The sequence below is a fragment of the Mycteria americana genome, chromosome 5 (genome assembly GCF_035582795.1).
Source record: "Mycteria americana isolate JAX WOST 10 ecotype Jacksonville Zoo and Gardens chromosome 5, USCA_MyAme_1.0, whole genome shotgun sequence".
NCBI lineage: Eukaryota > Metazoa > Chordata > Aves > Ciconiiformes > Ciconiidae > Mycteria > Mycteria americana.
This window is the reverse complement of record NC_134369.1, coordinates 11898606-11911145: the sequence shown is the minus strand read 5'-3', so window position 1 is coordinate 11911145 and position 12540 is coordinate 11898606. Positions and strand designations below refer to the sequence as shown.

The following is a 12540-nucleotide window of genomic DNA, read 5'->3' as shown; positions in this document are numbered from 1 at the left end:
GATTAATTTTGCACATATCTTCATAAGCTGGGAAACTTTTACAATGTATTGTTAAACTACGCACGCTGTGTTGCTGGTTTACAATTGCAGGAACTACTCTATGCTTTGTGTTACTAGGAGATAACATGCTTCAAGGGTCACTGAAGGCATACGGCTTCATTCAGTTCTTTTTCAAATGTGTCTATCTCATTGCTAGGCACAGCAAACAACTGACACATAAATCACTTCATTGCCAAGTTTAAGTCATGAACAGGAAGTAAAAGAAATCACTTTTCATCTTAAAAGGCAAAAAAGCAGCAAACTGAATAACCATATCATCACTGCTTTAGTATTCACAGAGCAACTTACTGCACTGCCCATCTTTCATTTTTTTACCTTTCTCTCCCTTACCACAGATGTACTTAGCTAGATCAGTCTTGTTAATCTTGCACTAGTCCTAAAGACTTGATCAGTACCAGAATAGCAAGCTAAGAACAGGATAGGATAGGACAGAATATTCTCAGTTGGAAGGGACCTACCACGATCATCTAGCCCAACCACCTGACAATTCAGGACTGACCAAAAGTTAAAGCATGTTGTTAAGGGCATTGTCCAAATGCCTCTTAAACACTGGCAGGCTTGGGGCACTGACCACCTCTCTAGGAAGCCTCTTCCAGTGTTTGACCACCCTCTTGGTAAAGAAATGCTTCCTAATGTCCACTCTAAACCTCCCCTGATGCAGCTTTGAACCATTCCCACGCATCCTATCACTGGATACACGGAGAAGAGATCAGCACCTCCCTCTCCACTCCCCCTCCTCAGGAAGCTGTAGAGAGCAATGGGGTCACCCCTCAGCCTCCTTTTCTCCAAACTAGACAGCCCAAAGTCCTTAGCCGCTCCTCGTAGGACATTCCTTCCAGCCCTTCACCAGCTTTGTTGCCCTCCTCTGGACGCATTCAAGGACCTTCACATCCTTCTTAAATTGCGGGGCCCAGGAGTGCACACAGTACTCCAGGTGAGGACGCGCCAACACCGAATACAGCGGGATGATCACCTCTTTTGACCAGCTGGTTATGCTGTGTTTGATGCACCCCAGGATGTGGTTTGCCCTCTTGGCTGCCAGGGCACACTGCTGACTCACATTGAGCCTGCTGTCAACCAGCACCCCCAGATCCCTTTCTGCAGGGCTGCTCTCCAGCCACCCCTCTCCCAATTTATACTTGTGCCCGCCATTACTCTGTCCTAGGTGCAGAATCTGACATTTGGACTTGTTAAATTTCATCCCATTAATCATTGCCCAATGTTCCAATCTATCTAGATCCCTCTGCAAGGCAACTTGTTCCTCAAGAGAGTCAACGGCACCTCCCAGTTTGGTATCATCAGCAAACTTGCTAATGGTGCATTCAACTCCTGCATCCAGATCGTTGATGAATACATTGAACAGGATTGGCCCTAGAATTCAACCCTGAGGAACACTGCTGGTGACCAGTCGCCAGCCAGAGGTACCCCAATTCACTACAACCCTTTTGAGCCCTGCCGTTCAGCCAGTTCTTCACCCAGAGAACCGTGAACCTGCCCATCCCACAGTTGGACAACCTGTCCAGAAGGATGCTGTAAGTGACAGCATCAAAAGCCTTACTAAAATCCAGAAAAACTATGTCCACTGCCTTCCCTTCATCTACTAGGCAGGTGACCTTATCACAGAAGGATATCAAATTAGTTAAACAGGACTTTCCGTTTGTGAACCCATGTTGAGTGTGCCTGATGATTGCATTATGTCCTGGTTTTGGCTGGGATAGAGTTAATTTTCTTCCTAGCAGCTGCTATAGTGCTGTGTTTTGGATTTAGTATGAGAATAATGTTGATAGCACACTGATGTTCTAGTTGTTGCTAAGTAGCGCTTATGCTGGTCAAGGACTTTTCAGCTTCCCATGCTCTGCCGGGTGCACAAGAAGCTGGGAGGGGGCACAGCCAGGACAGTTGATCCAGACTGGCCCAAGGGCTATTCCATACTATATGGCGTCATGCTCAGTATAGAAACTGGGGGGGAGTTGGCCAGGGGGCAGTGATCGCTGCTCGGGGACTGGCTGGGCATCGGTCAGCGGGTTGTATCACTTGGTTTTTTGTTTTTCCCTGGGTTCTGTTCCTCTCTCTCTCCCTCTCTTGTTATTTTCCTTTTCGTCGTTGTTGTTGTTATTATTATTATTATATTTCAATTATTAAACTGTTCTTATCTCAACCCATGAGTTTTCTGACTTTTGCTCTTCCGAGTCTCTCCCCCATCCCACCGGGGGGTGGTGAGCGAGTGGCTGTGTGGTGCTTAGTTGCCGACTGAGGCTAAACCATGACACTTTATTCTTTAAATGCCTTTCAGTAGTATCCAGTATAATCTTCTCCATAGTTTTTCCAGGAACTGAGGTTAGACTAACAGGTCTGTAGTTCCCTGGGTCTTCCCTCATACCCTTCTTGTAGATTGGAATAACACTGGCTAGCTTCCAGTCAGCAGGGACCTCCCCAGACTCCCAAGACCTTTGGTAGATGATCGAGAGGGGTCCTGCCATAACATCCACTAGCTCCTTCAGTGCTCTGGGATGAATCCCATCAGGGCACATGGACTTGAGAACATTCAGCTGATACAGCTGGTCCCTTACAATTTCAGCATCCACAAATGGAAAGTCACTGTTCCCACACTCGTGGTCTTCCGACTCAGGGGACCGGGCAGCCCAAGGTGTATCAGTAGTATTAAAGACTGAGGCAAAAACCGCATTGAATGCCTCCGCTTTTTCTTCATCCCTATTAGTCAGATCACCATCTTCAACAAGTATCAGTCTAATGTTTTCTTTAGACCTCCTCTTGCTATTAACATACTTAAAAAAGCCCCTCTTATTATCTGACACAACACTGGCCAGTTTCAACTCTAATTGAGCTCTGGCCTTTCGTGTCTTCTCCCTGCATATACGAACCACAGCTCTGTAATCTTTCTGCGAAGCCCGACCTTGCTTCCAGAGGTCATACAATTTCTTTTTCCTCTTGAGCTCCACGAGGAGTTCCCTGTTCAGCCAAGCTGGTCTTCCGTCCCGTTTGCTTGACTTAGGACACAAGGTGCTGTGACACATGTAAAGGTATCTGGCCTTTGCAGCTTTGACCCAAACATGCTGGATCCATCCTGGTGAATCCATCCCAGTCATCTACTCAGTTCTGTTACAGCACAACAATACGTTGCTCTTGTACACTGGTCTTCCTCTAATCTTTGTTAGATTACTAAATCAGCTTTGCAGTACTAAAAACTCCATGAAATTAAATTCTAGAGAGATCTCCCCTCAGTATCACATTAAAACAAATAAGAGTATGGAATCTTCACAGACGAGGCCATGAAGAATTGTAATACCAGAAGCTACAATGGCTTTGCCACCATGCCGTGACTTAAAGTGCAGAAAGATACTAAACATGAGGCTATCTTATAATAATGCACTAATTAATGTGCATCTCACCTGAGTCCACTGATTTGTAAGTGCATATTGACTTAAACTGTTTTACTTCTCTCCATACCACTATGAACAACAATTTCCTCTCATAAAACATCAAGATGTCTATATTACTGCCCAGTTGGTAATGTGCAACCACACAGGCATAACCGGTGAAAAAACATCTGTGAGAAATCTCCAAGTGCCTCTTCTTCCTTCCTTGTAGGGTATAGTGATGCCCCATGTTAGCTGGTGCGGTATCAATCATTTGCTTTCTGGTGAGAGCAGCTAATAAAATGTTCTCTTCCCAGAAAGAGCAAAACCACAAAAATGATTCACTCGTAATGTTGTCTGTGTGTATAATTACACATGCTGTAGCTGCAGGTTACCTGCTGAGGCATTCATGGGCAAAACGGGGGAAAAAACCAATTATTCCAATGTAGTTTTGACACAAAACCAGAACAAGCCACAGAAAGCCAGTTTCTGTTGATGTCGTGACTGACACCCATTTGGAGGCATGACAATTCCTTATTTTATTCTCAGTAGAGGCTGGGGCTTTTTCCCTGTTGAAATTACAACCCTGTAAACAGAGAATTTTAGTCTGTGTCATCTTGGGATTCAGGTTGTTAACACAGTGAGGTACTTTCCAAAACAAAACTAACCTTAGCAATAATTCTGGCCACACTGAGCAGCCGCTACTGGTTACACAGGCTGCTAGGCAAGTACTTACGCCATACTTGCACTGCCAAGGAATTATTTTTATCTTGGTGAAAGCGTGGGCTATGAAAAGCATTGGCTACTTCTTGTAAGAAGTAATATTTGGTCAATCTTTACAAATCTTTCTTGTAGAGTTCAGTCTAGAAATTATCTCTTCTTAATTCACAAAATAGATAAAAATAAAATAGACATCTCTATTTAAAGCTTTAATGTAGCGTTAAAGAGAAATCACTGTCAAAAAGCAGTATTTAAATGCTATCTAAAAGTAGCAACTAAGAATATTCTTATTCCTGTACTTCTGAGCCCTTCCCCTTCGCACATCATCAACCTCATCCTGTTGAACAGCACCTGTGATCATACACTAAGGAATTTTTCTGTACGGCGCATCATTCCCTAGTGTGAAGGGCTATGGCCTACTTATTAATATCAGTTAAAAACATGGCTTTAAGACCACAGCAAGTGACGGTAGCTGAAAGTGCAAGAATGGGGGACGTCTAGATTCATTTTCCTGAAGGAAATTTAGGGAAGATCTACATTGCTCAGTGGAGTGCCATGAAAGGGGACCTGGCAGCAAGGACAAAAAGGGACACTATGCACACATGACACATCCCACTGCTCGCTCTCCGTGCAAACAGTTCCACAACACAGCAGCTCGGTGAAAAATCCCCTCACTTTCTTTGTTCCCTCGCAGTCACTTCTACCTTGGCGCACCAGCCTCTCAGTTTTCCTAACACAACAGTTCATGAAGCAGCGTGGTAAATCACAAACTGATTAACATTAAAATTAACCCTGCAGTTAAAAAAAAAGTTACAATGTAAAGGTTTACTTCTGGACTGGAGGTGTTCAGAGACAGTGGGTACAGGGCAGCCATTCAGACAACTATGCTGGCAGAGCCAAAGCACCGGTCTGCTACAAGAGCGAGAACAAGAGGATGGCAGGAGAAGAAGGAGAAAATGTAAACCAGTGTAGCTGTTTAAGCCTATGTGTTGCAAAACTACACCCTAACTTGTACACTGTGCAAAGACTTTCCTCAATGAAAACGGACATCTATTTACATGTAATATAGTCACGATTTCATATAACTCATGGCCTGTATTAGAAACACTGACAGGTAAAATTGCTGGAAACTTCTAGGGAAAGAGGAAAAAGTCCAAAATGTTTTCAGGTAAATATGGAGATTTGGGGGCAAATCTAAATATCTGCACTTACTCATGATTATCAAAAAGAACACTCTTGCAAGGGCATATTATAAGAAAGAGATCTCAGGTGAGAAACAGCTGGGATACACAAACACTTTGGGTTGGAAATGACTGGACATGTAAGCCAGCAATAGGCTTCTGTGCACCATATGAGAGAGACTGGGTTAACTAGTCAGCAATGAAGAATTATGATTCCAGAAGCTGGGGGGGGGGGGGTGTTAAAAAAGGAAAAGAAAAAAAAGATAGCTAGTTAGAGCCAAAAGCACCTTCAGAAAAACCCCAAAAGAACACTGGGACTATTTTCTGGTCAAATAAGTCATTTCTGCATCTCTGTTCAAAAACTGCATTCCTCTAGTTCTGCACCAACAGAAAAAGCATCAGCTTCACATAAATTCTACAGACAAACTGCCAGACTAACAAGAAATGAAACAGATATGTTTATTATAATGTTATTTTATTGCAAATACAACTAATTTCACTATGGCAATATACTGTATAAAAGTAGTGTGCCATACTCAGTCTGAACTATAAATGCAATTTTACATCAGCTGACCCAGGAGGAAAGTCCTGATATATTGTTTAGTGGGAGCAAGATCCATGCCTTTTCCCTTAAAGAGCTATTACTTTCTAACAAAATTTCCTCTTACCCATTTAACACAGCCATTATATCCCTGCGAACACAAATTCATCTGCAAGCACAAAGTCTTTGTGACATACGTAATTACTCTAAGTCAAAGCCTGGGCTTACATTCCCTTGACTCTGATGATGACTTAGTCTGTGACCTGAGGCAAATCACTGAATATTTGTTCAGGCATCCCTAAAAGTGGTACAACTAAGTTTGTTGTAACAGATACTTGGAAGCTTTATCAAACACGTAGGCTGCTTTAAAAGACAAAATGATTGCTAAAGGCTTGCTCTTGATAGAAAATCTTCTGCTGACTTCAGCAGGAATTGTAATAGGCCCTCAAGAAGCCTACTGAAAATTAGACTTGAACCATCTAATGCAGGATGTAATTGATTGCATCTAATTGATTGCAATGGATTTGTAGGGGCTTCTGTAACTATGAGTACTGCTTGTGCAAGCATGACCCAGAAGCAGCGCCCCAATAACAGTGAGAAACGCCAGCCTTACACTCACATTTTGTTTCCGCTATAAGGCAGTTACCAACACAGTTCCTATTTGGTCTCTTGGATAAGCAATGTGATTCCGGTTTGCCCTCCAAATGCAATCTGGTCCCTTAAAAGCACACTTAAGTCCATTCAATTGGGAATGATTGACCATAAACCAAAAAGAAGCATTACTCATCCTAACGTGAATTTAAGCATATGATTTCTGGGGCACAGTAAACGAATCTTTCAAAAATCCCAGATAAAGTGACCGAGCTGCTAAAAAACGATGCTGTCAAGTCTTGCATCAACCAACCTGCCTTTATCTTCTTATGGGGCAAATAAATAGCTTTGCAAGAAAATATTTGCTTGAGGAGAAAATACAGCGTTGCTTCTAAGATTCAAAATGCATTCATATTTTGAACTCTTCTGTCAGCTTCTAGCTCAAGGCAACAGAACTCCATTAATATTTATTTAATAATATATGTTTAATATTTTACAAATGTTATTACCAAGCCACAGACAAGGGTAAAATTCGTAGAAGTTAAAATAATACACCAAATTAGAGACTAATAGAGCTGAGTAGAGAAACTAATTCATCAGAGTCAAGACAATAATCCTCCAATCAAAGACCTGTTTTATGTGGCTTGTTATGGTTTACCAACAATGGATGCTTCAGACACAGTTTCCAATAGTTGTGGGTTTTCTTGCACTCATGTAACCCAAATAACTACATATTTGTGCAGATGATGATGTGACAAAAATACCTCCTAGGAGAGGATACTGGGATAAGTCCCCATTTTGTCAGGGTCTAATTCCTGTCCCTGCACAGTGAAAACCCCAACAGTTCAGCTGAAAACAAACCGTTTCTCAAGATTTTAGAAGACACAGTAATGGTTTCTCCTTTATAATGAAAAGAAATCCTAAATAGGTAGACTTTGCTTCTCAGCAGCATCTCAGCTGGGAGATTAAATCTTATCTCACATCACTGAAGATGCAGCTGCTAACGAAGCAAATGGAGGATAAGGCTTTGACTCTGTGCATAGGCACAGAGATAGCAATTTAGCCAGTCCTGTCATCACATGATGCTGCAGCTGGTCTGCATAGGAGTTTGGCTCACAGTAGTTTTACATCCTCTGGAACAAAATTAGTAATACAAGGACATGGGACCACGTTCTACTTAGTGTGTCTAAGATAAACTGGTAGCTCAAATGATCCTAACTCTTGCTGCTATTTCTGTAGTTGAAGGTAACCTCTCCTGTTCCTGTAGATGTTTGCTCTTACATGCTTATGCATAAAATTTCTCAATGAAAGAATTGACTTCCAGTGCCTAAATACTGCAAAGAATGGGAACAGGCTGTGTGAAATTTGCTTAGAAACTCAAGCCGTGAAAAAAATCAAGGAAATTTCACTAGATATCAACTCCATCATATCAGAGAATGTGATACACAACATCATACTTCTTGGCTAGCCTGGATACCAGGCCAGTTTGGGCACACAGTGTCTGCTTATTCTCCCCTACATGATAATGCATATCACACAACAGAATACTAGATACTTCTTAAAAAAGGAAAATAGCAATGAAAGATGAAGCACAGTGAGCAATCTGTAGTCATGGATTGGAAAGCATAATTTTAAAACAGAAACATTTATTGCACTGATACTGTAATTATAATGTAGTTTTTGCAGAACAATTACTGTCTTTATTAAGTGATTCATCGTAGGCCTCGCAGTTGAAAGCAACACAAGTAATCTAGAGATGACTATTTGGTGCTGCAGAGATGAAAATGTAGTTCGGCAGCAGAGACAGACCATCTGGCCTGAAATCACCTGCTGACTACCGTTTTCCACATACCCCTATCTAAAGGAAACGAAAGGCAGCCCCTGGGAGCTCCACCTCTACGGACAAGTGCTCAGGATGCACCTGAATGACATGGCTGCCAACCATAATATGAGAGCACATGAGAAGCAGCCACCTGTATTTTACCAAGACACGTGTATGGCCCCAGGTGTGTGCCAGAGGCAGGTGGCTGAGGGAAGGAGCTTGTTTTTCAAGCTTAACATCTGTAGAAATAATACTGTGCTTCCCAGCAGCTCTACTATGGCACTGCACATTTATATTCATCCTGGTATTATCTGAGATATGCTGAAAATTGTGAGAAGAGTTGGTAATAAACCAAAAAAATTACAGCTCAGTAATTTGTTTTGATATAGCCAGGAACACAGATCCAAGTCAGGATAAAGTCAGATGAGGCAGCATACATTATGCTACCTTGCACACTACAATCTGTTACAGATGAAAGTATTTTATGTAGGTCAGGCACTGCTTCCCTGGAGACAGACAAAAAGCCGTAAGGAATCAGAGCAGCGTTGGGCCTTATTCCAGGGATCCAGTCTACTCCAAAATTTCAATTATGCAGAGATTTGTTTCTCTCCGGTCTTGTCTGTCAAAGTACTCTTGCCAGTCAACTTCTGCAAGGCTAAGTACAGCGGACTGGACAGCATATATCTCATGGTGCAAAACTAGATAAAATTCCTCGCGCTCACGAGGAGACAATAGTTTTGTCAGTTGAAAAAAGAAAAGAAAAACCAAAGTGATGCTAATTTTCAACTCATCGCAACACTGAGCTGCAAAATCAAGTCTCAGGAACAGAAGGCGGCTCTCTGGCCTCACAGTGAGGAGAATGGTGTTATTAAAAGAAGCAGTCTTGCATTTCTCTCTCCCTTTCCTTAAAACTGTGCTCTAATGTAACTGAGAGGGGACCTGCGCTTCACTCTTGCTGCAGTAACACTTTATCTCTGACAGGTAGGTGAAAAAGAATTTCAGGAACCCAGAAGTAATGAGTAAAATGAGTATTTTTTGTTGTATCTCAGAGTCTCAGCAGAGAATTCTATATTTTAAAAATAAATTCCTTTTTTTCCTATTGTATTGTTATACAATGCTTTTATTCTGGCAACTAAAAAGCACAAAATACAAGCTTCCACTAACATTTCATAGCAGAGTTCAGAATTTAATTTTGTAACACACATCACAGCATTTTCCAGTACCACCTATCTACCTAAGAATTTACCTTGTATCAAAAACCTGTAAGATTCTCAAACAGATCAGCCCTGTACTTTCAGAATGGTATTTAGATGTGAAGAGATATAGAAAGAAGTACACAAATCACACACAATACTGCATATTTTAGATTGGATATTAGGAAAAATTTCTTCACTGAAAGGGTTATCAAGCATTGGAACAGGCTGCCCAGGGAAGTGGTTGAGTCGCCATCCCTGGAGGTATTTAAAAGACGTTTGGATGAGGTGCTTAGGGACATGGTGTAGTGGTGGTCTTGGCAGTGTTAGGTTAACGGTTGGACCCGATGATCTTAAAGGTCCTTTCCAACCTACACGATTCTATGAGTCTATGATAGTAAGCAGATGAAGAGTGTGTGACGGAAGAAGAAAATACGTGCACTTATGCACTTTATTAGTATCTTAATTGCCCTCCAGAGGGAAGGCAGCATAAATGCCTATATAGTCCAGTTTGTTCCACAGTGACTTTCCTAATTTAAATAAACCAAGTAATCTAGAAAGGCTTTTCCCATTATGACTGTGAGAAACTATCCTCTTTACCAAGTCTGGGATCACAGGTAAGCACGGAGTGTTAGGTATCATCTCTGCAGAATTCTAGCATTGTTACTTGAACAGAAGAATAATACCAAATTCTGTAATTCTATCCTTGTCGCAGATAAATTCTTTAAAAAGATATAGGGGCTTTTGCTCTTTTTTTCCCCCTCCCTCCTCAAGTACAATTTATACTACTACAGAGCTGTGGATCTCCTTTGCATGCCATCATCCATACGTTTTTTGATTGTTTTATTCCCCCGCAATAAGAAGCAAGCTGTATTTTAAATGTAAGCCACCAGTGTTGGTTGGTTATGTTCCTTACCCTGATTCCGAGCTCCACATTCTCTCCTCCGTATACTTCCATGCCTTCATCGAGTAAGCCAATCTCTTGGAAATATTCTCTATCTACTATGAAGCATCCAATCAACGCAGGACTTCTGGAAGAATAAACCAGCAGCAATCAAAATTAGCAGATAGAATATGAACAATTTTATTATTCAGAAATAGATTATATTCAGAATTGCTGGGTCAAATGGTGCGTCAAGACAGATTCTTAGGGAGGTGTTTCTCAAACAGATTTATTCCGCTTTGTCTTCTAATGTTCTTGATTCTGTGGTGAAATAAGCACCACTGAAGGATAATAGACTCAAAATTATTGGACAAACATATTCACCAGAACAGGTAGGATTTCAGTGCTAACAATACTGGATCCAGGAGCCCCACCTTTGTTTCTGAGGCACCAGCCAGTCTAGTCTCTGTCCCTGCTAAGTCCTCAGGTTTCTCCTCTGTGATAACAAGGATACCCGACGATGCACAGTTTTGTCTGTTTAGCCAGAAGCTAGGTTCATCTACAGCTAAGAAAACTTGTGTCGGTAAGCTTATGTAAAAGAAATTATTTCTTGAATAGGAACATCCAGATAAGGTTTTGCAATACAGAATCAAGAAACGTCTGCCCTTACCAGCATACTGTAACATTAGTCCATTGTCCTGAGCCAAATTTAAACAAGTCACATATCTTTACTGAATCAGTAAGCTCTATTTATGTCATGACCTGAATTAACCAACTTCGACTATGCAGAGCCAATCTTAAGAAGGTAAGAGTTCAGGCACAGAGAGTACAATTTTACCTTTATGAGATACAGTGGAGAAGAATACAGAGTAATTTAGCCTTTTCATTTTTCTCCTACCTTATAATCCACAATGGGAAGAAATAAAAATGTCTTTTCTGGATTATTATGCTGGTATCAGGAACTCTGGTAACAACAGGATATTAATTAGCAGGACAGGGGACATCATCCTGCATTTACTGGGAACATTCAAGCTGCAATAAGTGTAGACATCCGCTTTCAAACAGATTATAGGATGTCTTAATCACAAATTGTACAATTCTACAGAAATTATACATTTATGCCTTTAACTTGAAGTGCTATAGAACCTATTTTATAACAATGAAAGACTGTTTCTGATATATTTATTAATGAAGAAAATAGCAGTTAATATCACTTCAAAAATTATGCTTCTTTTATGACAAAGTACTCTTGCTTTTGGTGTTGCTTTTAAAGTATTTTTCGGAGTACCTGCTTCCCTTTGTTATAATTCTAGAAGCATATTGGAGGCATGATAGAAGCCATCAATCAATACATGTGGCTGTTTGTTTGTTTTAATTATGCAGCACACACATGCAGTGTATTGCACTGAATAAAAGGTGCCAGGGAAAGGGCTAGGGAACAAACCTAAACATCCAATATTCATAAAGGACATTCAGTCCACAATCCTCACATAGAACAGAGTTTTGGGGTAAAATGGAAAAGTAGATTTGCTCTTTATTCTGAGCTTAAATACTTTTAATTTAAAAAGTCACAATAATTAATATAGGAGGTTTGCCTCTCCAGGACTTAGTAGAGTATTTCAAAGCATTTTCATAATACTAACAAGAGCTCATTAGCACTGACAACCATTTCTAATGACGTGAAAAATTACACCCCTTTTTACGTATGTCTGTGGCTAACCTGTGAATTTTTATCTCCTACTTTCCAATTCTGAGTCCTGTTCTAACAACCAGCATGTGGGTCAGTGCAGTTCAGAGTGTTTAAGCTGACAACTCCTGAAAAAAGCTGTCTGCCTGAGAAGACAGAACTACTGGATGAAAGATACCCCTTACACTGACTGCATGGAAACTGATTGGTAGTGATGACCCCCCCATGCTGCCACTGCTATTTAAGGTTCTGCTTTGCAGCTGGTGAAAACAGTCTTCACACTTTCTTTCTGCAGAGAGCTAGAGTATAGGTACCAGTGACCTCCTTGGTATGAATGCATAGCCAGAAGAAAGGTCTGGAATCTCAGCAGAGCTGGATTCAGAGGCATCTACTCCTCTCCCAGAGATGTTCCAGCCTAACAATACTCTAGACATGATAAGAAAGTCCAGAGCTAGATTGTACCAAAGCAAGGATCTAACACAGTC

At 41.1% G+C, this 12540-nt stretch overlaps 1 protein-coding gene across 3 annotated transcripts in view; it reads right to left on the bottom strand.

Annotated features, from left to right (window-relative positions):
* The window catches only part of GALNT18 (polypeptide N-acetylgalactosaminyltransferase 18), a 251920-nt gene that overhangs the window by 68984 nt on the left and 170396 nt on the right, over nt 1–12540 (bottom strand). For all 3 annotated transcript variants that reach the window (XM_075502133.1, XM_075502132.1, XM_075502131.1), the window contains exon 7: nt 10402–10516. In XM_075502133.1, the coding sequence (XP_075358248.1) occupies nt 10402–10516 (115 nt within the window). The remainder of the gene's footprint in view (nt 1–10401; nt 10517–12540) is intronic.